This window comes from Panthera onca, chromosome A2 (assembly GCF_046562875.1).
Source record: "Panthera onca isolate mPanOnc1 chromosome A2, mPanOnc1 haplotype 2, whole genome shotgun sequence".
Classification (NCBI taxonomy): Eukaryota; Metazoa; Chordata; class Mammalia; order Carnivora; family Felidae; genus Panthera; species Panthera onca.
This window is the reverse complement of record NC_138340.1, coordinates 163,865,311-163,893,037: the sequence shown is the minus strand read 5'-3', so window position 1 is coordinate 163,893,037 and position 27,727 is coordinate 163,865,311. Positions and strand designations below refer to the sequence as shown.

At 43.5% G+C, this 27,727-nt stretch overlaps 1 protein-coding gene across 8 annotated transcripts in view; it reads right to left on the bottom strand.

Moving 5' to 3' along the window:
• Positions 1 to 27,727, bottom strand: part of GALNTL5 (polypeptide N-acetylgalactosaminyltransferase like 5) — a 54,906-nt gene that overhangs the window by 4,137 nt on the left and 23,042 nt on the right. For all 8 annotated transcript variants that reach the window (XM_060633458.3, XM_060633463.3, XM_060633461.3 and 5 more), the window contains 2 exons: positions 17,496 to 17,745; positions 11,241 to 11,358 (listed from right to left, as the gene is read on the bottom strand). In XM_060633458.3, coding sequence (XP_060489441.3) covers positions 11,241 to 11,358; positions 17,496 to 17,745 — 368 coding nt within the window. The remainder of the gene's footprint in view (positions 1 to 11,240; positions 11,359 to 17,495; positions 17,746 to 27,727) is intronic.

Here is a 27,727-nt window from a genome sequence, read left to right as displayed (position 1 = left end):
ATTTTGGTACTTTCCAATTTTTAGTATTATAAATAATAACACAAAGAATGTGCTTATAGTATAAATCATGTGCACGCCGCTTACGTATCTCACAGTATATTAGCCATGACTTCCTAGTTGACTCTGATTCAGTGATCCTTGCATGGTTCGCCAACTAAAAGCATCCTATCATTCTGGGAACTTCAAAATGCAAAAGCCTCGGGCCCATCCAGCCCTAATGAATCAGGAACTGTGGGGCTGGGCCCAGTGATTTGCATTTTAACCTGGTCTTCAGGTGATTTTGGTCACATTAAAATGAGAATCACTGTTCTGACTGATCAAGATCATACATCCCAGCTTTATAGACACTTTTTAATAAACTCCATCTAATCATTTAGGAAATAAGGCTTTCACTGAAACAAATACTCAGACTTGCTTATGAGAGCAATACTTAGGGTGACACATATCACTTGAGTAGTCAGAAGGGATTCTGTTTAAGAAAATGAAACTTCTGGGGCACCTGGGTGGCTCAGTCGGTTGGGCATCCAACTTCGGCTCAGGTCATGATCTCGTGGCTCGTGGGTTCGAGCTCTGCGTTGGGCTCTGTGCTGACAGCTCAGAGCCTGGAGCCTGGAGCCTACTTGGGATTCTGTGTCTCCCTCTCTCTCTGTCCCTCCCCCGCTCACACTCTGTCTCTCAAAAATAAATATTTAAAAAATTTTTAAGAAAATGAAACTTCTGACATAACACTGAGATGTAATGACCCCCTCACCTCTAGAGTTCGTTAGAAATAGCCGGAAATAGCCCCTCAGAATGTCGAGAAAAATATCGATGGAATTCGTTTTCCTTAGGAAAACCCTTAGATCAGAACTCTGAAGAATTAGGTTCTTTTATCATATCTGCCCCATGTTTATGATCAGACCCTTCCTCTCTGGATCTCATTTTCATCTGAAGCTGAGAACTACATAGTTGCTCATTTAAGCTACCGTTTGGGGGTGCTTTGTTATACAGCCAAAGCCAACTGCTACTGGCTATAATGTCCTATTCTTTTTTTTCAAGTGAGAACCTAACAAAATTTGGAAAATCATGAATATCTGTTCAATAACTAGACTGCAAACAGCACTGTTTATTATTTTTGGTATATTCTTACATGTTTGAAATGTTTAAAAAATTTTTTTTAATGTTTACTTTTGAGAGAGAGCGAGAGCATGAGAGAAAGAGACACTGAGCAGGGAAGGGGCAGAGAGAGACGGAGACACAGAATCCGAAGCGGGCTCCAGGCTCCGAGCTGTCAGCACAGAGCTCGACGCGGGGCTTGAACCCACGAACCGCGAGATCACAACCTGATCCGAAGTCGAACCCTCAACCGACTGAACCACCCAGGCGCCCCGAAATGTCTCTTTATTGGAAAAGAACTCTGGCCATGAGTGCAGAATAGAAAATCAAAGTAATCAAAGTGATAAAAGAGGTACCAGAGTAAAAATGTTATCAAAAACCTTCCTTGAAAATCAAATTGAAGGAAGCTATAGCAACGTTGCCTAACCTTCATAGGGCTCATGTGTTTGTTCTTCTCAATGCATTTGTGTCTCAGTTTCCTCATCGGGAAAGTGAGAATAACAGTACCTACCTCATGGGGTTGTTATGAGCATCACATAACTTGATACCTGTAAAGTGTTTAGAGTTTTTATTTTTCATATTGTTTTTAATTTAAATTTTAGTTACCATCCAGTGCAGTGTCGGTTTCAGCAACTCATCACTCACGTACAACACCCAGTGCTCATCCCAACAAGTGCCCTCCTGAGTACCTGTCACCATCTAGCCCATCTCCAACCCACCTCCCTCCGTCAACCCACAGTTTGTTCTCTATCATTAAGAGTCTCTTGTGATTTATTTCCCTCTCTTCTCTTCCCCCCTTCCCCATATGTCCATCTGTTTTGTTTCTTAAATTCCACATGAGTGAAATCATATGGTATTTGTCTTTCTCTCATCGACTTATTTCGCTTAGCATTATACTCCCTAGCTCCATCCATGTTGTTGCAAATGGTAAAATTTCATTACTTTTGATGGCTGAGTAATATTCCATCGCGCGCGCGCGCGCGTGTGTGTGTGTGTGTGTGTGTGTGTGTGTGTGTGTGTGTATACCACATCTTCTTTATCCATTCATCAGTCAATGGACATTTGGGCTCTCTCCATAGTTTGGCTGTTGTTGATAGCACGGACATTGGGCTGCATATACCCGTTCAAATCTGTATTTTTGTAACCTTTGGGTAAATTCCTAACAGTACAATTGCTGGATCATAGAGTAGTTCTTTTCTTTTCGAGAGAGAGAGAGAGAGAGAGCATGAGCAGGGGAGGGGAAGAGAGAGAGAGAGAGAGAGAAAGACAGAGACAGAATTCCAAGCAGGCTCCAGGCTCCGAGTTGTCAGCACAGAGCCCGATGCAGGGCTCGAATGCACGAACCATGAGATCATGACCTGAGTCCAAGTAGATGCTTAACCGAATGAGCCACCCAGGCACCTCTAGAATAGTTCTATTTTTAGTTTCTTGAGGAGCCTCCAGGATAGTTCTATTTTTAGTTTCTTGAGGACCCTCCACACTGTTCTCCAGAGTGGCTGCACCAGCTTGAATTCCCACCAATAGGGCAAGAGGGTTCCCCTTTCTCCGCATCCTCACCAACACCTGTTATTTCTTGTGTTATTAATTTTAGCCATTCTGACAGGCGTGAGGTGGTGTCCCATCATGGTTTTGATTTGTATTTCACTGATGAGTGATACTGAACATCTTTTCATGTGTCTGTTAGCCATCTAGATGTCTTTTTTGGAAAACCGTCTATCCATGTCTTCTGCCCATTTATTAACTGGGTTATTTGTTTTTTGGGTGTTGAGTTCGATACGTTCTTTATTTTGGATACTAACCCTTTTTCCAATATGTCATTTGCAAATATCTCCTCCCATTCTGTAGGCTGCCTTTTAGTTTTGTTCATTGTTTCCTTCACTGTGCAGAAGCTTTTTGATCTTGATGAGGTCCCAGTAGTTCATGTCTCTTTTTTTTCCCCTTGCCTTTGGTGACGTGTCTAGCAAGAAGTTACTCCAGCCAATGTCAAAGAGGCTGCTGCCTGGGTTCTCCTCTAGGATTTTGATGGTTTTTGGTCTCACATTTAGGTCTTTCATCATTTTTTTTTTTTTTGCTATTTTTATTTAATATGTTTTTTAAATTTACATCCAAGTTAGTTAGCATACAGTGCAACAATGATTTCAGGAGTAGATTCCTTAATGCCCCTTACCCATTTAGACCATCCCCCCTCCCACAATCCCTCCAGCAACCCTCTGTTTGTTCTCTATATTTAAGAGTCTTTTATGTTTTGCCCCCCTCCCTGTTTTTATATTATTTTTGCTTCCCTTCCCTTATGTTCATCTGTTTTGGATCTTAAAGTCTTCATATGAGAGAAGTCACATGATATTTGTCTTTCTCTGACTAATTTCACTTAGCATAAAACCCCCTAGTTCCATCCACGTAGTTGGAAATGGCAAGATTTCATTCTTTTTGATTGCCGAGTAATACTCTATTGTATATATATACCACATCTTCTTTATCCATTCACCCATCGATGGACATTTGGGCTCTTTCCATCCTTTGGCTATTGTCGATAGTGCTGCTAGAAACATGGGGGTGCATGTGTCCCTTCGAAACAGCACACCTGTATCCCGTGGATAAATACCTAGTAGTGCAATTGCTGGGTCATAGGATAGTTCTCTTTTTAATTTTTTGAGGAACCTCCATACTATTTTCCAGAGTTGGCTGCACCAGTTTGCATTCACCAGCAGTGCCAAAGAGATCCTCTTTCTCTGCATCCTTGCCAACATCTGTTGTTGCCCGAGTTGTTAACGTTAGCCATTCTGACAGGTGTGAGGCAGTATCTCAGTGTGTTTTTGATTTGTATTTCCCTGATGATGAGTGATGTTGAGCATTTTTTGTGTTGGTTGGCCATCTGGATGTCTTCTTTGGAGAAGTATCTATTCATGTCTTTTGCCTATTTCTTCACTGGATTGTTTGTTTTTTTGGGTGTTGAGTTTGATCTTTCACCCGTTTTGAATTTAATTTTTGTGTATGGTGTAAGGAAGTGGTCCAGGTTCACTCTTCCGCACATTGCCGTCTAGTTTTCCCAACACCATTTGTCAAGGAGACTGTCTTTTATCATTGGATATTCTTTCCCGTTTTGTCTAATATTAGTTGATCATATAGTTGTGGGTCCGTTTCTAGGTTTTCTGTTCTGTTCCATTGATCTATGCGTCTTTTTTGTGCCAGTAACATACTGTCTTGATGACTACATCTTTGTAATGTTGCTTGAAATCTGGAATTGTGATGCCTCCGGTTTTTTCTTTTTCAGGATTGCTTTGACTCTTCAAGGTCTTTTGTGAGCCCATGCAAATTTTGGGGTTGTTTGTTAGAGCCCTGAAAGACATCACTGGTGGTATTTTGATGGGAATTGCATTAAATATGTAGATTGCTTAGACATTGTATCGACATTTTAACAACGTTTGTTCTTCCAATCCATGAGCATGGGATGCTTTTCCATTTATTTGTGTCTTCTTCAATTTCTTTCCTAAGTGTTCTATGGTTTTCAGAGTATAGATCTTTTCTCTCTTTAGTTAGGTTTATTCCTACGTCTCCCATGGTTTTTGGTGCAAATGGGATCTATTCCTTAATTTCTTGTTCTGCTGCTTTATTATTGGCGTATAGAAATGCAACAGATTTCTGCACATTGATTTTATATCCTGACACTTAGCTCAATTAGTGTATTCTAGCAATTTTTTTGGTGGAGTCTTTGGGTTTTCTACAGAGAGTATCATGTTGTCTGCAAATAGTGAAGGTTTGACTTCTTCCTTGCTGATTTGGATGCCTTTTATTTCTTTTTGTTGTCTGATTGCTGAGGGTAAGACTTTCAGTACTATCTTAAATAGTAATAGAGTGGACATCCTTGTCTTGTTCTTTACTGTAGGGGAAAGGCTCTGTTTTTCCCCATTGAGGATGATATTAGCTGTGGGTCTTTCATATATGGCTTTATGATGTTGAGGTATATTCCCTCTATCTCTATTTTGTTGAGGGTTTTTATCAAGACTGGATGCTGTATTTTGTCAAATGCTTTGTCTGCATCTATTGATGGATCATATAGTTCTTATCCTATCCTTTCTTCTTTTTTTTTTTACGATTTATTTTTGAAAGAAAGAGAGTGGGCACGAGTGGGGAAGGGACAGAGAGAGAGAGAGGGAGACACAGAATCTGAAGTGGCTCCAAGCTCTGAGCTGTCAGCACAGAGCCTGATGTGGGGCTCAAACTCACAGGCTGTGAGATCATGACCTGAGCCAAAGTTGGATGCTCAACCTACTGAGCCCCCCAGTGCCCATCCTTTCTTTTATTAACGTGGTGTATCATGTTGATTGATTTGTGGATATTGAACCAGCCCTGCATCCCAGGAATAAACCCCACTTGATCATGGTGAATAATAATTTTAATGTACTGTTAAATTCAATTTGCTAATATCATTGAGAATTTCTGTATCCATGTTCATCAGGGGTGTTGGCCTGTAATGCTCCTTTTCAGTGAGGTCTTTGTCTGGTTTTGGAGTCAAGGCAATGCTGGCTTCATAGAATGAGTTTGGAAGTTTCCTTCCATTTCTATTTTTTTGTTTGTGTTTTTGGAACAGTTTGAGAAGAATGGGTATTAACTCTTCTTTAAATGTCTGGTAGAATTCTCCTGGGAAGCCATCCGGCCCAGGACTCTTGTTTGTTGGGAGACTTTTGATTACTGATTCAGTTTCTTTGCTGGTTTTGGGTCTGTTCAAATTTTCTATTTCTTCTTGTTTCAGTTTTGGTGGTTTGTGAGTTTCTAGGATTTTGCCCTGTGTTGGACTCTGCTGACAGCTCGGAGCCCAGAGCCTGCTTGGGATTCTGTGTCTCCCTCTCTCTTTGCCCCTCCCCTGCTCACGCTCTGTTCCTCTCTCTCTCTGCCCCTCCCCTGGCTCACACTCTGTCTCTCTCTGTCTCTCAAAAATGAATAAACGTTTAAAAAATTTAAAAAAAAAAAGCCTTTCTGAATAATTACATCAAAGCTGTAACTATGGACTGTGCTGGTAGGAAGGAGCAAAGTGGACAGAAATGAGTGATGATTTAGACCTAGATCTAACCACACATGATGAAGGAAAGTGGGGCATGAAAGGGAGATTGGAGACCAAGAAAATACTCTGGGGGGCTGGATGGTTGCGGGTGGGTAGAGGGCATCACATTATCCACCCGAAGAGGAAAGGACCATGGGAGGAAGAATGGGTTCGAGGGAGTAGAAAGAGCTCTCTTTTTGAAACGTTGGGGTTAGGATGCCTTTGGGACACACATCCTACAGGAGAGTAACCTGTAGGCAGTGAGATGCACAAGCTTCTGGCACAGAAGGACCTGGGAAGGAGCTAGAACTATGTCACTGGCATGTAGTCATTGAGGCACGATGCGGATGAGGTTACTGAGAAGGGGAAGGGAGAAAAGAAACAGGGCCTTGGGGAAACCTATGGAGTCAATGGCAGGGTCCCAGGTCCAGAGCAGTGTACCTTGTCCGCATCTAGGGCCACCAGGATGGAGTGCCAAGCCACGCAGGCTGTTGGGGACAATTGGAGGCCAGCCTCCAGTCCACCAGGAAACCAAAGTGCAGATCTGAAGCCTGGTTAGTACCATCCCGAGGCTGGGGGTCAAGCTGCAGCTCCGTGGGCACCCAGCCAATCCCCACTTTCCCGAGTGACGGTAACACTGAGGTCAGGGCAGCTAAAACAAATTCAGAGCTTTGGGGGCTTCCAGAAATGACTTAGAATAGAACCGAGCTGGTGAGGTCTCCAGGCCTGCCGTTGAGTAGATAGTGGAAAGCAGGACAGAATAGGCTTGGGGCATATACCTCCGGTTCTGCGAATTGAGCCAAGTTGCTGGAGCGCTCAGAGCCCCAGTTTCCCCCTGTAAGTAGGAGATCCTGGTGGCACCCACCTCACAGGTTTATTATGAAGACTGAGTTGATATTTGCAAGATTTCAGAGCAGTGCGTGTCACACAGATGAGCACTTGTTAAACAAAGGAAACGTATGTTTCTCCTTCACCCCATGACTTAAACATGCCATTTCTTTTTTTTTTTTTTTTTTTTCAACGTTTTTTATTTATTTTTGGGACAGAGAGAGACACAGCATGAACGGGGGAGGGGCAGAGAGAGAGGGAGACACAGAATTGGAAACAGGCTCCAGGCTCCGGGCCATCAGCCCAGAGCCCGACGCGGGGCTCGAACCCACGGACCGCGAGATCGTGACCTGGCTGAAGTCGGACGCTTAACCGACTGCGCCACCCAGGCGCCCCTAAACATGCCATTTCTGCAGGGAAGGCCATCTAAGACACACACCTCCCTCAACACAAGTCTAGATTACCCTCTCATATGATCTGTTGGTACCCTGTACTTCTCCTCCACTGTATGTATCAAAAATACCTAATCATCGGGTCGCCTGGGTGGCTCAGTCAGTTGAGCGTCTGACTTCGGCTCAGGTCATGATCTCACGGCTCGTGCTGACAGCTCGGAGCCTGGGGCCGGCTTCGGATTCTGGGTCTCTCTCTCTCTCTCTCTCTCTCTCTCTCTCTGCCCTCTCCTGCTCATGCTGTCTCTCTCTGTCTCTCAAAAATAAATAAACATTAAAAAAATTAAAAAAAAAAAAAAAACAACCTAATCATCTCTCTCTACTTCAACAGAATGGAAGCTCCAAGCCATCGGAAGCCACGTTTGCACTGCATGAGGCTGCATTGCACACAAGGCACAGCCCTTTGCGCATAACGGGTTCTCAGTATTGTTGAGTGAATGAACGAATGAACGAATGAATGAACGGGCGAGGGTTGTGCCTTCTTCCGAATGCCCAGCATGTGGCAGAGCCTCACATAGGAGGTGTCCCTTAAATGACGGCTACGTTGACCCTAACCAGAACTCCTGAGAGAGTCTAACCTAGCAAAATACAGATCTGGGTACTGTCACCATACAGGTGTTAGCTACGGCCTCGGGAGTAAATACAGGTATGCCACGGCCCCTGGCCGGTCAGCACGGAGGTGCTACACCCAGTCCTGGTGACCTGCCCTGCCAGGTGCTGTCTCTTTAGTCTCTGGATCATGGGAAGCCCACAGGTCTCCCCGGGAGCAGGTGCGCTGCCTGTGGGAGGCTATCAGTTCAGAACTGAGGTTCTTTCCCACCAGATAAGGAAATACTGCACTATATTAAGTCAGCCCAGAGGAGCACATGGAGGGAGAAGGGACAGCTGATAAGATAACAGTCCTGGGAATACCCACGCTTCAGAGATGCACAGAAGAAATTCCTGCAGAGGAAACTTGAGAGCAACAGAGCTATGGAGGAGGAACCAGAACACTGTTCTAGACTGCCAAATGTTGCAGCCACCTCCAGTACGTAGAAGAACAAAGCCGTCCACTAGGGACATCGATATTAAGTGGGTGACAGTTCCCCGAGGGATGTCCCCGAGTGCTGAGGGCCGCCAGGATGCTGATTTATTGGAAAGAAGAGTGAGGAACGGAGACGAACGTACAGGTGTCAATGGTCTCGTATCAGGAAAGACAGGGCCCGTTATCTCGGTTAGAGACCGCTGGTGATGTCAAGAGAGCTCTCTAGCTATTTATTAACTTACGTGTTTGTGAAAAGAGAGACTCACACGTACTTAAAAAAATATGAAGGGGCCATTAGGAACAGAGCAGTCGACAATACTGAAGCAAGGATAATTAGTACCTTTGAATAATAAGTTAGCTGCTATTGGCTATCTGGAGGGAAGAGAGAGCCAGAAAAAGGAAGACACCCCCTCTTCAAATATGTACGTATCTATCATTCACAAAATTGATTTTATTCTGAGACAAACAATGTGCTCATTAAGATATTAGGTCCGGAAAGGGGGAAAGCCCATATACCATATTCACAAAGAGCGATGTAATAAAACAGGGAATAATCAACCAACCAATGAAAAGCACTAAAGGCCTGGATATTCTAAAATAATGCCTGCATCAAAAGGGAACATATGATTGGGGCTGGGGCGGGGGGTTGCGGGGGGAGAAGCAATAAAAAATAATCAGCTCACAACATACTGCCAAAGTATGTTATGTATTGCTCTAGATATGTTTCTATTCACAATAAAGTGTCTGAAGCATTATGAGAGAAGTCTGTGCTTAAAAGAACACTAAGCCAGTGAACAAAGCCAAAAGAAGGAAGTGGGAGAGAAAAAGTCAGAAAAAGAAAACACAAAAAAAGCAATTACAGTAAACATTTTAATGCATCCTAAGAAAATATATGCAGTTCCAAGCATGATCTCTGCAGATGATTTCAGAATGTAAAGAACAGATGGCAACATTTAAAGAATAATTATAGCTGTCACTTATTAAGTAGCTTCCATAAATTATCTGTCTTTACAGCTTTGTAATAAAGATCTTTTTCTTTTTCTTTTTTTTTTTTTTTCATTTTACCCGCAAGGAAACTAAAGCTCAACCAGAATTTGAATTTAGTCATTGATTAAGCTGTTTCCTCTACACCAGGTTGTCTCTGTTGGCAAGAGACGAACAAGGCAGAGAAAAGTGAGAAAAATTAAGGGTGATCAGGGTGAGCGCACAGCCCAGATTTTCATGCACAGTTCAAAGTGGCCGTTATAAAAATCTATTAGAATTTAGTCAAAAGCCAAAACTTATCTATGATAAACACACCATAAATATCCGAACAGTACCTTAGTGTTGTCTTCAGACTCTCTCTCCAGGAATATTTACCTTGTACTTTATTCTCTACCCCAATTATTTCATTAAATCTTCACAAAATTGGAATTGAAGAAACCAAATGAGCAAAGGAAAAAGAAAAAAAGAAAGAGAGAGAGACAAACCAAGAAACAGACTCTTAACTCTAGAGAGCAAATTTCTGGTCATCAGAGGGGAGGTGGGCCAAGGGGTGGGTTGAACAGGTGACGGGGTTCAAGGAGTGCACCTCTTGTGATGAGCACAGGGTGAAGCATGGACTTGTTGAATCACTATATTGTACACCTGAAACTAACATAACGCTGTGTGTTAACTATACTGGGATTAAAACAAAATAAACAAACGGGCGCGTGGGTGTCTCAGTCGGTTAAGCAACCTCCTTCGATCTCGCAGTTTGTGAGTTCAGGCCCCATGCTGGGTTCTGCGCTGACAGCTCAGAGCCTGGAGCCTGCCTCAGATTCTGTGTCTCCCTCTCTCTGCCCCTCTCTCACTCGTGCGCGTGCACTCTCTCTCTCTCAAAAATATATTTATTTTTAATTTTTGAAAATTAACTTTAATTTAAAAAAAAAACCAAATATTCACAAAATCCTGAGAATGGCATTTACATTTATTCCTATTTACTGGGTGCTGACCAAGGATCCTACAGAGCTGGGACCCATTCTGACGTCTAACGTCCACTGATCTAATATCACGGGAATATCTACAAGCCAAATCTACGTTCACATTTGAGATGTAATTCACATTCCACAAGAAATTCACCCTTTTACAGTATACAATGACTATTTTCACAAGGTTGCCCAATGATCACCACTCTCTCATTCTGGAACATTCTCACCACCTCACAAAGAGCCCTGGGACCTATCAGCACTCACTCACCTACCTTCTGTTTCTATGGATTTGCTTAGGCTGCACCTTTCCTAGGGCCGGACTTAGTCATATAAATATGTGGCCTTTTGTGTCTGACTTCTTTCACTCACCATACTGTTTTCAAGGTCCACCATGCTGTAGCAGGTATCCCGGGATTCAAGAGTTGAAAGACCAACCCAGACGTCCCCTACCAAGTCCTCTCAACTTGCAGATAGAGAAACCGAGGCCTAAGATAGCCCACAGAGGTAGTGGCACCCGAGTCCGCCACCGTCTAATTCTGTTATTTCTACCGCACCGCAACCGCCAAGAAAATCGGTGTAACAAAATAGAGCTTTCACAAATAAATAAAAATATTGCATTAGGTCAACACCTCATACGTTAGAAATAAAACAGCATACAGTAATATAAGCTGATATTTTACTATTGTCAAATTTTGCAAGGAGCCCCCTAGACCCTTTATTTCATGTGATGCGGGAACGGTACCGGATGTTCAGGCGGGAAAACGGGGCATAAATACCACGGCACGCCTCTGGACTTGACGTCAGCTTTCACTCTCTCTGTACAAAGCGAACTATTTAGAAAGTAGAGTCTGAATTACCCTTAACGAAAGCTCCAAATTTTCTGCTCCCCAGAGGTTCTTGCCCTTGTCATACTGTCCGATCTCGTGAAAGTAATGTCTATTTATAGCAAAAATTGCCCCAGCCACTGCAGGTGACCTAAAAAGGAGACATAAATATTAAATCACAGGTTCAGCCATTATGGATTTTTGCCAAAATTACGGTGAATGTTAGCAATAACATGAAAACTAGAAAATGACGATATTAATACCAAAATCGTTAAGTTAATGTATATTTATCTTGATGGATATACATTACATCGAATGTAAAATTAGTAAATTGAAGCCATAACTACCTAAAAGTAGGCAGTGACTTTCCACTTAGCTCTCACCAAATTGTGTAAGCTATATATTCTACATGTTGTCTTTTTCTTTTTCTTTTTTTTTTAAAGTTTCTTTAGTTTTGAGAGAGAGAGAGAGAGGGCATGAGCAGGGGAGGAGCAGAGAGAGAGGGAGACACAGAATCCGAAGCAGGCTCCAGGCTCCGAGCCGTCAGCACAGAGCCTGACATGGGGCTTGAACTCATGACCTGTGAGATCACGACCTGAGCCAAAGTCGAATGCTTAACTGACTGAGCCACGCAGGCGCCCCAAATGTTGTCTTGTTCTTAAAAGGGAACATTATCTTTAGAATGTGAGTTTCCCCTGGAGATAACTACTTGACTTGGGGAGCAGAGCTTACAGATCTCCCTTTCTAAGTGCGTTAAGTGAATATACTATTTACTTCTGGGAAAACCATGAAGTTACAAAGCATCTTTTTTGTTTTGTTTTGTTTTGTTTTGTTTTGTTTTGTTTTGTTTTGTTTTGTTGTCCCACAACAGCAAGGCCCAATAACACCGAACTGAGTAGTATGAAAATAATTTCAAGTTCATTTATTCATTCATGTTTGAAAAAGTACACAGGAAGCACCTGTGATGTGTTAGGGAGAAGTTAGTGCATCAACGGGCCAAGATCCCAGCTCGTGCGGGGGGCCAGGGTGGAGGGAGGGACACTAGTCGCTGCAGTGGTGCCAGAGAAAGACGATGGAATCGTGGATAAGGTAACGGGACGTGGTCCAGTGTCTGATGTATTTTGAGGACGGGAGCCAGCAGGTTTGCTTACAGGTGGGGGGTGGGGTGAAGGAAGAAGAGAAGGGTGAAGGCTCACTCCAGCGTGTTGGCCCGGGGACCTCACATCTGCCCTGAGATGGAGATACCGAGTGGGCAGGTTTTGGGGGGAAGATTCAGCTGGGGACATGAGTGAGCTCTCCATTCACTCTAGTGGAGACGCCAGTAGGCAGGTGCATGGAAGCGTCTGGCACTCTGAGAGTGGCCGGGGGCAGAGACATAACTTTGGGAGTCCTCAAGATACAGGGGATACACAGCACTCTGGCAGCGAGGGTGGGGAGGGGGTGGAGGAGACCACGAAGAACCGTCCCGGGCACCGTGACAGCAAGAGGTCGGAGGGAAGAGAGGGAAAGCGGAGCCACCGGTGTAGGAGGAAGACCGGAAAACCGTCTGCCGATGGGCCCCGAGGTGAGGACTGAGAACCAGCGCGGCACCGACACGGGAAGACCACCAGCGCGTTTTAGCGGGTGGGGGCACAGAGCCAGATTCAAGCGAGTCTGAGACACCAGAGTTCAGAGTTGGAGATCGTGACACAGCCAGCTTTTTCTAAGAGGCTTTAATGCAAAGGAGAGCAGAGGAAAGGAGAGGCGGCCGATAAAGGAAGATTGTTTTTTGTAATTGGGAGAGGAAACGGTGGGCCTCGAGAGGAGCGGTCTCATCTGGTGGGCCAGATGCGACCCGCCCCGTCTGCGCCCTGGGTCACCGTGATCCTGGCCAAGCCAGGGGGCCCCGCTGCCACAGCGTTGCATTGAAATTACATCTCTACCCGACTTCCTTCGCACTGGACTCTACACCCTCGAGGGCAAAGGCCACGTTTTCTGTTGTGACCACAGCGTCTGGCAGCAAAGAGTTGTTAAACTGGTAACTGAAGCAGGTTCACAAACGGGTCTTTAAAGTTAGGCCGTAGGTTCTGTTGAAAATAGGGTTAAAAAATACTTGCAGCTCAGAGAACCCAAGTTACACCCTTTCAAAAGGGAAAGCTTTTATTCTAAAAAAAAAAAAAATCTCAAAACCGCTGGGAAGTGTGTGCATGTGTGTGTGTGTGTGTGTGTGTGTGTGTGTGCACGTGCGTGTGTCTTACCGGAGAAACGTTGAGTCGTGGTGCTAACTCAGGCACGTCTGAGACACCGGGAGAAAGGATAAAACGTCGTGATGCGTCCTTGAAAAGGCCCCGGGTGGAGTACAGGGGGCGCGTCCCTTGGTAGCGGTGATCTCCCCCGACCCCTGCACGTCCCCTCCCTGGGGAAGCTGCGGGGGGGGGAGCCACTGGTGTGAGCTCAACGCCACAATTCTCCTTGCTTGCTCTAAGTTTGCCAAAATTCCTTGCATCTACATTTTTTTTTTGAGCTGTTGCAAATGTGAAGAAATGTATCTTCAGATGTGAATGCTAATTAATGCCATGGATAATACCTAAAATTCATTTTTCCTTTTAACCCTTTAAAACTACCGACTTTTTCTTACGTTATCATACATTATCCTTATGATATAACAGTCGAGCGTTGAACCACATGAGTTTGAACTGTGTGGGTCTACTTACATGTGGATTTTTAGATAAATACAGCACAGTACTGTAAGTGTATTTTCTCTTCCTTCTGATATTAACATTTTTTTTTGCTCTAGCTTATTGCAAGAATACAGTATGTGATACACGTGGCATTTAAAACGTGTTAATCGGGGCGCCTGGGTGGCTCAGTCGGTTGAGCGTCCAACTTCAGCTCAGGTCACGATCTCGCGGTCCGTGAGTTCGAGTCCCGCGTCAGGCTCTGGGCTGATGGCTCGGAGCCTGGAGCCTGCTTCTGATTCTGTGTCTCCCTCTCTCTCTGCCCCTCCCCCGTTCATGCTCTGTCTCTCTCTCTGTCTCAAAAATAAACGTTAAAAAAAAAACGTGTCAATCAACTGTTTATGTTATCAGTAAGACTTCAGTCAACAGTAGGCTCTTAGTAGTTAAGTTTTTGGGGAGTCAAAAGTTAGTATGTACAATATACATTCTATAAATAATTAGTATCATACTGTTTTTTATGGCCTGAGTTTTTATTTAGCCTATTATGAGAATTTTCCTTTTACATTAGCTTTCAAAAACTTTGTACGATATTCTACAGAGTATGAATATAGTTTTTAACCATTTTAATATTGAACGTTTATGTTGTTTTTATTTTCTAACTGATATGAATGTTGATACAATGTCTGTCTCTGATTTACTTCTCCTTAATTTCTTAGGGAAACATTTCAAGAAGTGGGAGTGTTGCGTTAAAGAATAACATAAGATTTTTAATGTATATTGTCAGATTGTTTTCAAAAAGCACGTGTGACTATGTGTATACTAACAGTGTATTAGAATTCAAAAAACGTTACTACTCAGCGACTATCAGGAATATAATTTCCCTAGTAAAATTTTTAGAGCCTAAAGCACGCCTGATGTGTGAAATATGGAAACATCACAAAATTATGTAGATCTTTTTTGTAAATGGAATACTTCATTTTAAATTAAGTAAGTTCATTTTGAGATGAACTCCAAAGATCGATGTTTTTTTTTTTTTCAGTAAATTAAGATGTCTACGCACGACCTTTTATTTATTTATTTAATTTCAAAATTTTTTGAGTTTATTTATTTTGAGAGAGAAAGAGAGAGAGTGAGCAGGCAGAGGGGCAGAGAGAGAATCCCGAGCAGGCTCCACGCTGTCAGCACAGAGCCCGACGTGGGGCTCGAACTCACGAACCGTGAGATCATGACCTGAGCCGAAACCAAGAGTTGGATGCTCAACCGACTTGAGCCACCCAGGCGCCCCCACGTTCCATTTTAGTTAAATAAAATGTGTCTTTGTCCCTTTTCATTTCGAAGTCTCTAACAGTAACAACAGCAAGTATGTATGCTGATCGCTTCCCCTGTGTCAGGCCTTGAGCTACGTTCTTTCCAGGTGGTTCTCACTTAATCTCCTCACTAAATCAGAGAGGTATGTGTTTTATTATCATCACCATTTCACAGGTGAAGGTACTGAAACTGAAGTAACAGACCCAGCAGAGGCTACCTTACTGCACAACTCCATGGATGCCAGTCACCTCTAGTCTTTGTGAACAGTACCTTCTGGAGATGAGCAGTACACAGCCTATACAGCTGTACGCAGCAGCCCTGAACAGCTAACAAGTGATGGCTGGAGCAGAGCAAAGATCGGAGTCATACACAGTGGAAGGCGCGTGAAGGGATCTATTATCCTAAAAGCAATGGAAAGACATCGGGTGACACGGGCAGAGTGGAGTTTTAAGAACCATGAATGTAGCCAGAGAGAGATCGGCCTGAGGGAGGACAGCCTGCAGGCCAGACTGTTCCTTACAGTGAGGGCCTGGACCATGGGGACAAGCAGAGAGATGGACAGATGTGGTTGCGAGTCGTCACGATGGATGGGGCACCTGGAGCGGGTTAATCACTGGGTTAGAGTAGGCAGTGGGAGACTGCAGGTGTGGTCATGCTTATGGCTATGTAGCATTCCATTATGGTTCCAGAGTAAGGTACTAAATAATTCCCCGGTTATTCCTCCCGACTTAGTCCTTATCTCATCCTCGAATTGCATCACCAAGGGCAGGGGCTCAGGGTGGGGATAGGTACTGGGATCAAGGGAAGTGATAAGGTTTGGAAAACCCACTTGGAGCAGTGAGTAAAGGGACTGTGGAGAAGCACGAGACTGAAACTATCAACGTGTAGAAGCGTTAAGTTCACGTCTCTTAAAGGAACAAAAAACAGATGGCGGGCTTGGTCCAGAGTTGGAGATTCGCAGGGCTACTGTGGCAGAAGGGGACAGGGATGTGGCAGTTGAAGGTATTGGCAAGAAGAACCGTGAATTTATAGATCAGAAAGTCTAGGCCACAGAAGAAGAAAGAAACCGTGAACAGTAAAAGCAGAAATCAAAGAACTGGGGATCCTGATGATGTCCAGGGGGAGGTGTGGGCGGAGCAGAGCAGGAAAAAGTTAGGAACATCCCAGGCTGTGGCCAAAGAGACGATATCCGGTAATTTAGAAAAGAAAGGTGCAGGATATGGCTGTAGGAATAATAGTAGCTAACAGGTATAAAATAGCTAATATATATGTAGTACTTATTATGATGGACAGATACTGCTCTAAGCTTTGATATACAGTGAGTCATTTAATTCTCTAACAACCCTGTAACATATCATTATCCAGACTTTACACATAAGGAAATAAGGTGCAAAGAGGTTAAGCAGCTTGCATAAGGTCAACAGCTCTAGTTAAATTAGAGACAAAGATCAAGGACTTGCTAAGCTATAGTGTTAGAAAATTGACTCATGTGGTTTGTGAAACAGAGAGGCTAGCAGTAAAAGAAGAGAAGGAGGCTGGCGTCAGAGTTTTCAGGAAATGTGGGGAGTGACCTGGAGGAAGTCTCCAGCAATAGCCTCATAGATGCAGTTAAAAGTCCCAACATCAAATTGTTCTCACATGTAGAAATACATTTTCCCAGACCAATAATCAAGGAAAATCATATTCATCTGTATAAAATTACTGATGAAAGCACTGAGATAAATATTTTATATATGAATTTAGCAAAGACATCTACTTTTGCTGAGCTATCCACAGCACTAGCATTTGCTTCATTGACCACATACAACTTGCTCCTGAGAACCATGGCCACCTTCTAAAGATGGACACCTGAAACCAGAGGGACACTATCCATGGTGGTGTTTTCTTTCTCTCTCTCTCCCTCTCTCTCTCTCTCTCTCTCTCTCTTTCTTTCTTTCTTTCTTTCTTTTTTCTTTCTTTCCTTCTTTCCTTCCTTCCTTCCTTCCTTCCTTCCTTCCTTCCTTTTAAGTAGGCTCCATGCCCAACATGGGGCTCAAGCTCACCACCTGTGATCAAGAGTCACATACTCTACTGACCGAGCCAGCTGGGCGCCCCCATGGCAGTGTTCCTAACGAGGGTGAGATGCTCATTTCCAATCAGAGAAACTGAAAATCTACCAAATTCTATTATTATAGATCTTTAGAGACAATATAAATGACAAAATATTTCTCTTCATTAAGCCCAAGAGATGGAAAAAATAATCTCTGAAAGCTTCTCCCGCCGCCCCCCGCCACCAGGTCTCAGTACATATATGATATTTCCCCGTCACCTGAAGGAATCTCACCGAATGGGTAGAGTGGGTCCTTCTGGTCCATCCATCTCATAAGAGAAGACATTATCCCATTTAAATTGTAGGTGCCAGTTGAAAGCACCCCTTACAACAGGAGAGGGCCAGTATTCTAGGGTCACAGAATCAATGACATCTATCAGAGGACACACCACCATTTTGGGGTCCTTGGCAATGGCATGCAGCAGGGGCTCCAGCCATACTTTATTCACCTCGCAGTGGCTATCCAGGAACACCAGAATGTCCCCTGGGGAGGCAAGAATAGGCTAGTGTTAGTGCATATGGACGAAACATCCGACGACCCAGATCGCAGTTCAATGCAAGGAGTACCTGTTGAGCGTTTACTATGTGTTTGGCTTTTATGGTGCATTCCATTTCACTGGCGGTGGGTTGGGACTAGAAACTCATACTTTATTTTGTGCAAAAATGTGGGCCATGATGTGTCATAGAAGTTCAGAAGAAGTTCGTGAACTGTGGGTTAGAGAGTAGTTTGAAGATTCTAAAGAAGTAGGTGGGGGGCACCTGGGTGGCTCAGTTGGTCAAGTGAACGGCTTTTGGTTTCAGCTCAGGTCATGATCTCACAGTTTATGAGTTCAAGCCCCGCATCAGACTCTGCACTGACAGCTTGGAACCTGCTTGGGATTCTCTCTCTCTCTCTTTCTCTCCCTCCCCCCCCCTCCTTCCCACTCTCTCTGCCCCTCCTCTGCTCACACACACACACAGTCTCTCTCTCAATATAAATGAAACTTATAAAAAAGGTTTTTCTCAAGCTGTCAGCACAGAGTCCAACGTGGGGCTCGAACCCATGGACCACGAGATCATGACCTGAGCTGAAGTCAGACACTCAACCCACTGAGCCACCCAGGGGCCCCGATGCATAACCATTTTTGTTCTTGAGTTCAAGCTTTAATGAGTGTCTGCTTAGAGAACATGGGGAAAATTGGCATGGCCAAAGTAAAGAAAACATGTTGCTAAAGTACATTAGATGAGCTCAGATTGGAAGGGACCTCAAAATTCAGGTGCAGAGTTCAGACTTTTTCTTGCAGCCAACATAAAATCATAGGAAGTTATGAGAAATAGCCCATGTTTGATGAGAAGAGTTAATATTATTCATATGGTAATAATCCCCAAATTGATCTATAGATTCATACAATCCTTATCAAAATCATACCTGGTTCTTCTTGCAGAAACTGATCCCAAAATTCGTGGAGAAAGGCAAGGACCCAAATTAGCTAAAACAATCTTGAAAAAAGAACAAAGCTGAAGGACTTCTGGATTTCAAAACTTACTACAAAGCTATAATAATAAAACAATATGATACTGTCAGAAGGAAAGACATAAAGACCAAAGGATAGAATTGAGGTCATAGACATAAACCAAATATCTGTGGTCAATTGATTTTTGACAAGGGTGCCTAGACAATTCAATGGGGGAAAAATAGTTTCTTCAATAAACAGCCCTGACCCAACTGGACACCCACATGAGAAAGAATGAAGTTGGACCCCCTACCTCATAGAAAACACAAAAATTAAGTCAAATCAATCACAGACCTAAAAAGGTCAGAGCTGAAACTATAAAACTTTTAGAAGAAAATATAGGCATACATTTCTGACCTCAGGTTAGATGTGACACCAAAAATAGAAGTGACAAAACAAAAAATAAGTAGGACTTCATCAAAATCAAAAACCTTTGTGCTTAAACAGACACCATAAAAAGGTTGAAAAAAGCCCACAGAATGGGGGAAATTGTTTGAAAATCACATATCTGATAAAGAACTTGCGTCCAGAATATATGAGGAACCCTTCCAAGTCAATAACAAAATGACAACTTAATTAAAACATGGGCAAAGGATTTGAATACAGGCGCCTGGGTGGCTCTGTCGGTTAAGCATCCAACTCTTGATTTCAGCTCAGGTCATGATCTCACAGTAGTGGGATAGAGTCCTGCATCGGGCTCTGTGTTGAACATGGAGTCTCCCTCTCCCTCTCTCTCTGCCCCTTCCCACCTCAAAAATCAAATAAAAGTCTTAAAAAAAAAAAAAAAAAAGGATTCGAATAGACATTTCTCCAAAGAAGACAGACAGATGGCTGATAAACGTACGAAAAGGTACTCAACACCATTAACCATTAGGAAAATGCTAACTAAAATCACAGTGAGAGAATACTTCACATCCACTAGGATAGCTAAAATCAGAAAGGCAGAGGATAACAAGTGTGGATGAGATTGTGGAGGAATTAGAAGTCGCTGATAGCAATGTAAAATGTTGCAACCTCTTTCAAAACTTACGTGTTCGTTCCTCAAAAGTTACACATACACTTGCTATACAGCCCAACAATTCTACATCTAGGTACACACATACCCAAGAGAAAAGAAACAGGTTTATACAAAGTCTTGCCCATGAATGTTCATAGTAGCATTCTTCCTAAGAGTAAAAAAGTCATAACTTAGGGGCACTTGGGTGGCTCATTGGGTTAAGTGTCCAACTCTTGATTTCTGTTAAGGTCATGATCTCATGGTTTGTGGGTTTGAAGCCTGAGTTGGGCTCTGCACTGACAGCACGGAGCCTGCTTAGGATTCTCTCTCTCCCTCTGTCTCTCGTGCTCTTGAAGGAAGGAAGGAAGGAAGGAAGGAAGGAAGGAAGGAAGGAAGGAAGGAAAGAAAGAAAGAAAGAAAGAAAGAAAGAAAGAAAGAAAGAAGAAACTTAAAAAAAATCATAACTCAAATGTCCAACAATGGGTGAATGGATAAACAAAATGTGAGATATCCAGGGGTGCCTGGGTGGCTCAGTTAGTTAAGCATCCAACTCCTGATTTTGGCTCAGGTCATGATCTCATGGTTCATGGGTTCAAGCCCCACATCAGGCTCTGTGCTGACAGCTCAGAGCCTGGAGCCCATTTCAGATTCTGTGTTTCCCTCTCTCTCTGCCCCTTCCCCGCTCATGCTCTATCTCTCTCTCGAAACTGAATAACCATAAACAAACAAAAAAAAATCTCACTCCTTATCTCTGCCCCTCTCCGTCACTTACATTCTCTCTCTCTTTCTCCAAATAAATAAATAAATAAACATTTTTTTAATAAGTCCCATTTTGGGGTGCCTGGGTGGCTCAGTTGGTTAAGTGTTCGACTCTTGGTTTCAGCTCGGCTCATGATTTCACCGTTTTGTCAGTTCAAGCCCCATGATAGGCTCCGTGCTGACAGTGTGGAGCCTGCTTGGGATTCTCTCTCTCTCTCTCTCTCTCTCTCTCTCTCTCTGCCCCTCCTCCACTCACGCTGTCTCTGTCTCTCTCAAAATAAATAAATAAACTTATAAAGAGTCCCATTTTGAACACATCTAATTTTTCCTACTATGGGAAGTACACACAGTGTTCAACACTTTGCATTTTTCACTTCAAATAGCTTCTATAATATTACCCAACATTAACATTTTCAAAGCATGTCTGCTAATTTGACAGGTGAAAAATTAACATCCAGTTCTCAAGAGGCCATCTACAAATGGCCAACAAGCACATGAAAAGATTCTCAACATCATTAGTCGTTAAGGAAATGCAAATTAAAACCATAGTGAGATACCAATTCATCTCTACAAGGATGGCTGGAATTTTAAAAAAAATTTTTTTAATGTATGTTTATTTTTGAGAGAGAGAGAGAGACAGAGACATAGCATGAGCAGGGGAGGGGCAGAGAGAGAGGGAGACATAGAATCTGAAGTGGGCTCCAGGCTCTGAGCTGTCAACAAAGAGCCTGACGCAGGGCTCGAACCCACGGACTATGAGATCATGACCTGAGCTGAAGTTAGACGCTTAACCGACTGAGCCATCCAGGCGCCCCTAGAATTTTTTTCAAATCTTTTTTTAACTTTTATTTATTTTTGAGAGAGAGAGACAGAGCATGAGCGGGGGACGGGCAGAGAGAGAGGGAGACACAAAATCTGAAATGGGCTCCAGGCCCCAAGCTGTCAGCACAGAGCCTGACGCGGGGCTCGAACCCACAGACCACGAGATCAGGACCTGAGCTGAAGTCAGAGGCTCAACCCTCTGAGCCACCCAGGCGTCCCTAGAATTTTTTTTTTTAAGACAGAAAATAACCAAGTGTTGGCAAGGATGTGGAAAAATTGCAACTCTTCTCCCTGGCTGGTAGGAATGTAAATGGTACGGCTGCTGTAGAAACATTTAGTACTTCCTCAAAAAGTAGACTTCCTGTGCGACCCAGTAATTCCACTCCTAAGTACACACTCAAAAGAATTCAATTACACGTATGACCGTGTTCCTAGAAGTACTCCTTACAACAGTGAAAAGGTAAAAACAGCCCAAATGTCCAGCCACAGATAAATGGAGAACCAAACTAAGGTATATTTATACGACGGAATATGATTCGGCCATAAAAAAGAATGACGGGCAGATACATGCTACCTGTAGAAGAATCCCCAAAACGTTGTTGGATGAAAAAGCCAGACACAAAAGGTATGACTGTATTTACATGAAGTATCCAGAATAAGTAAATCTAAAGACAGAACTCAGATTACTAATCTACCAGGGGCCGAGAGAAGGAAAAGTGGGGAGAATCTGCTGAATGGGGTTTTCTTTCGGGGGTGACGCAAATGTTTTGGGACAGGACAGAGAGTGTGCTTACAGATCACTATGAATGTACTAAGTGCTGTTGAACTGTTCACTTCAACATGGTTAATATCACGTTATGCAAATCTCACAACATTGAAAAAAATGACGTCTGCCAAAGAAGACCTACAAATGGCCAACAGGTACGTGAGAAGGGGTTCAACATCACTCATCGTCAGGGAAATGCAAATCCAACCCACAACGAGCTGTCGCTTCGCCCCGGTTAGAATGACTGTTACTAAAAAAGAGAAGAAATGAGTGTTGGTGAGGATACAGAGACAAGGGAATCCCTGTGCCCTGTTTGATGCGGATGTAAATGGGTGCGGCCACTGCAGAAGATAGTGCGGAGGCTCCTCAAAAAATTACAGACAGAACTACCACGTGATCCAGCAATCCCACTTCTGGGCACGCATCACAAGAAAATGAAATCACTATCTTGAAGAGATGTCCGCACCCCCGTGTTCATTGCAGCATATTGACGATGGCCAAGACATAGAAACAAGCTAAGGTGTCCATCGAAGGACGAAAGGATGAAGTTATAGTATGTACATGATGGGGTATTATTTTAATACCAGCTATAAAAAAAGAAGAAAATCCTGCCACTGGTGACATGGATGGACATCGAGGGCATAATGCTCAGTGAACTAAGTCAGAGAAAGACGAATACCGTATGATCTTCCTTATGTGTAAAATCTAAAAAAGACCCTGAACTCTTAAGAGTCAGAGAACAGATGGGTAGTTGCCAGAGGTAGGGGGTGGGCGATATAGGTGAAGGTGGTCAACACGTACAAATTTCCAGTTCTAAGATAAATAAGTCCCCGGGATGTAAGGAACAGCATGGTGACTATCGTTAACAACGCCGTGTTGGTATTTGAAAACCGCTGAGAGAGTAAATCTTAAAAGTTCTTGCATCACAAGAGAAAAAAAAATTGTAACTCTGCGAGGTAATGGACGTTAACTAAACCAGGTGGTGACCATTTCACAATATATACATGTATCGAATCGTTACGTGATATGCCTAACATGGATTCAATGTCATGTATCGATTATATCTCAATTAAAACAATCAAAAATCTTGTTAAAATTATAGCTAGTGAGGTTCAGCTCTTTTCAGGTGATTAGCGATTTGTAAACGAAATGCTTATATTCTTTGTCCATTCAGGTTTTGGAACCATAGGTTGTTTGGTTTTTTAACGGCTTTGTAGATACATTTTACGTACGGAGAATATTAACTGTTTTCCTGTGAAAGTGGTACTAAGTCTCCTAGTCTCGAGCTATTTCACTGTATCATTCTTTGTCCACAACCGTGTGACTGTTTTGGGAGTCAGCTCTGTCCTTTCCCTCAGGTTTGAGCTTCGAAATTTCTACTTTATTCATAGAACAGATGAGTACTGATTGAGGGTTTTTTTTTTTAAATTTTTTAAATTCTTATCACGATTTAATGGTTTGATTTTAAAAACTAAAATTAACGATAGAACTGGAACTTATTTGAGTTATGGTATGAGACGAAGATGAAAATTTTTCCCAAATTACTAATTGCCTCCCAAATAACTGCCCCATCACGGCAGCGACAACGGAAAGGGCTTCCTTCCCATGCTGACTTGTGGTGTCCTATTTTTCACATGCAGTATACCCTTGGCACGGAAAGATTTAAATATTTTAAACTTTGGCAATTTTTTTATGGTTTTACTCAATTTTTTTTAATTTTGTTATTTATTTCTTTAAATTTACGTCCAAATTAGTTAGCATATAGCGCAACAATGATTTCAGGAGCAGATTCCTTAGTGCCGCTACCCATTTAGCCCCTCCCCCCTAAACTTTGACAACGTTAATGACCCAGAAAGACAGCAAATGCAAAGTAATTTGAGATTACTCAATGCGCCATACCGAGCTTCTCTTCGTTCTGAGTTAAACTGGGAAGCATGTGGGAATCAGCTACCGACACCTACATTCCAATGAACTTCACGGTTTTTACACTCATCGCAAAGCATTTTATGGGGAAATTTACATGCCATAACGAGGGCGAAGGGGCATGGGGTGCCTCTTGGCTGAGTCCTACACTCACAAGAATATTCCGTGGGGATCTTCAGCTTCTGTTGGTTCAGTTAAAGAAAGGAGAATACTGTTTAGTGCTTACAGAGATAGCCTGTTCGACTATCTGAATCCCATCTAATCCCAGATTGGCATCTTCCCAGATTAAGCCAACTTCTCCGCAGGGTCTAGAGTGAGTGAAGGGCGTGAGGTCAAATCCACCTGATAAGGACCTTGCCCAGCTCCCTCCCAGAGAATGTGTGTGGGCTGTACTAACGACCCCTGATAGCTCAATCCATCTTCCTGAGGAGAGGCTTGCTCTCTGCCCGCTGCCGGAAGATCCACACTTTCTCAGGGGCCCTGGCGGCCAGCTCTGTTTTCAGAAAACAACAAATGCCATGTTGACCTCACGAAGTCTCCTCCTCCTCCTTCATTTCCTTTTCTTTCCTGCCTGTCTTTAGTTTCTGCATTTTTTACATTTAAGCATAGCTCATTCAGGGCGCTTGGGGGGCTCAGTTGGTTAAGCGTCCCACTCTCGGTTTCGGCTCAGGTCACGATCTCACAGTTTCGTGAGTTCAAGCCCCACATCGGGCTCCACGATGGCAGCATGGAGCCTGCTTGGGATTCTCGCTCTCTCTCTCTCTCCCTTGCTCTCTGCCCCTCTCCTGCTCACGCTGTCTCAGTCTCTCTCAAAATAAATAAATAAACTTAAAAACAATTTTAAACATAGCTTGTTATATTTTATCTTAAATAACTTTTTAAAAAAAATATTTAAGAATGTGGTAAAAAAAGAATGTGGTATGCAAATTATGTTTTGGAGGGGTGGGAAATTTATAGAGAATCTTTTTGTGCTTGAGTGAAATGATCAACTCTGGTAAAATATCTAAGCATGTTCACTTAATCCGCACTGTAAATCTGTTAAACATAGCCACTCGGCTCTTGTACCAAACAATTCAAGTGACTATCCTACTTGAATTTCTAATTTCTGTTTGTTTGCTACATTCCCATAGCCTGGAACTGTGATGCAATCTACCCCCGCAGAAATCGACTTCTTGGGTCTGAGTCCTGAGGTCTGGGGGCTGGAGAAAATCTCTGATCTTTCGGGAATGTAACCTCTTTCACTGGCAATGAGGCTCGTGCGTTCTAAAACCTCCCAAAGCCTTTTCACCATTGCTATTCTGTACTTTTATTACTTTTGCCCTGAGTTTCTTCTAGTTTTTCTGTATGTATTTTGTTATCATTCTGGAGCATATAAATTCAAAATTTATATTTTATGAATTTATTTGTACTAGTCAGTGTATGTTGAGCATTTTGTTTAACACTTACTGCTAGAGAAGGGAATGTTCCGAATTACCTCATTTAATCATGGCAACAACCACGTAAGATGCCACTGTCCCCACATCACGCGTTGGGAAGCCGAGACTCAGAGAAGTGACTTGCCCAGGCTGCCGTTGCTGACAATGAGCATGTGAAGATCTCGAAACCCAGGCTCTGGCTTGAAACCCAGTGTTCTTTGCATGGTCCTACGTGGCCTCCCTTTGCTGTTTGTGGCCAAGAACCAGCCACCGCCCTCCGTATGGCTGCCTTTGCAGAGCTCAGCTCTAGGGTCCCTCTCCCCAAAACCACATGACCCCTCTGCATCCATCTGTAAAACTTCCTAATCAGCCTGAGCGGCTACAATTCTAGAAGCAACAGAACTGCCAGGAAGTCAGATAATTACTGCACTCCAATTCCAGGCCAACCGCCTGCAGAGAGAGGTCTCCTTCTAGATATACTGGAGTTCTTTACCACCAAGTGGCTTACAGCAACATAAATGTATGATCCTATAGTTCTGTAGGTCATGTAGTCAACACAGGTCTTCCTGGGCTAAAATCAGGGTGTCGGTGGAGCTAAGACCTTTTCTGGAGGCTCTAAGGGAGCATCATGTCTTTTCCAGCTTCTAGAAGCTGCCTGCATACCTAGGTCCCTTCGTCCACCTTCAGGGCCAACCACAGAGGACGGAACTGTCCCGCACAGCTCTCTGACCCTCTCTGCCCACCGCCTGCAAAGTCCTCCCATCGTAAGGGCTCCCAAGGTCAGAGTGAGCCCACCTGCATAGCCCGGGCTAATCTCCCATCTCAAGGCCCTTAATTTTAACATTTTCATATTTTTTATTTCACAACTTTTAGTTGCAAGAAACATGTATACCAAAAAAAGAGATAAAATATAAATGTAGAACTTAATGATGTATCATAAAGCCAACACAAATATAACTACCCCTTCATCAAAACCTAGAACATAGCGTCCTAGGATTTTGTTCCCCAGCTCCTACCACCTGATTCTACACGCTGATTTAACCAGGCGTGGGGGCGCCTGGGTGGCTCAGTCGGTTGAGTGTCTGACTTCGGCTCAGGTCATGATCTCGCAGTTTGTGAGTTCGAGCCCGCCATCGGGCTCTGTGCTGACAGCTCAGAGCCTGCTTCTGATTCTGTGTCTCCCTATATCTCTGCTCCTCCCCTGTTCACGCCCTGTTTCTCTCTCTCTCTCTCTCAAAAATAAATAAACATCTAAAAAAAATTTTGTTTAACCAGGTGTTTATAGCAATAGCTTCCCGGTCTTTTTTCCTTCAGTTTTTCATCAAATTACGCATCCATACAGAGTGTCTTTTAGTCTTGCTGATTTTCCAACTTTATTCTTTTGCATTTAGCTTCTTTTGCTCCTTCAAAACGATAGGTATTCATCCATGTAGTCGTGTATAGTGTAGGCCATTCACGGTTACTGAAGTATTCTATTATTTGATTATCACTAGTCTGTCATTACCTGGTGAGTCGGGACCTGTGTATAACTCCATAACCAAGCAGTTCCACTCCTAGATCCACGCTCTGTGGAAACGCTGCCCATATCTACCAAGAGACGGGCATTCGAGTACTTGTGTATTTGGGGAGAGCCCCAAACGGAAATGACCAGAATGGGATTCAGCAGTAGAATGGAAAATAATTTAGCATCTTCAAATAATAGAGTCCCTCGAGGCGTTTACTTCTGGCCACACGTGCCACAAAAGGTACCATGCTAGCAGACCCTGGGGGGATTAGGACAACCTCCTCGCGGGATGGCGTTATTCTGTCCACCACGCCAGACAACCAAAGTCTCTCCTTCCTTGTGAATGTCTGGCACCAATGCCAGCTCTCGACGCCGCGCTAGACTTTAAAGCTTTGCTTTCAGGATGTCAGTTGAAGTCAACACCTCATCTCTGCCTTCTTGGCTGCTTCTTGACCGTCCAAGCCAATTCAGTGAGAGATCCTGTCCCGTGTTCTCACCCCCGCGGCTGCCCTGTATTTGTTCCCTGAAACCTTTCCTTCCACTGCGGACCACCCTCTGACCTTTGCCAAGGGTCCCTCATTCAGAGTAAATTTCTCTACGCTAATTTCTGTCCCCACAAAATTCTCCTACAGCCTTCTTGCCTCACGTACACCCTGACCCTGTCTAGAAGATGTTGCCTCCCCTACGGACGTTCCAGATAGGAAGCTCGTCGTTCTCGCCAACGGCAGGAATTCTTGGGTCCCGGACAACACTGGCATTTCCTACCTACCCACGGCTGCCCCGAGCT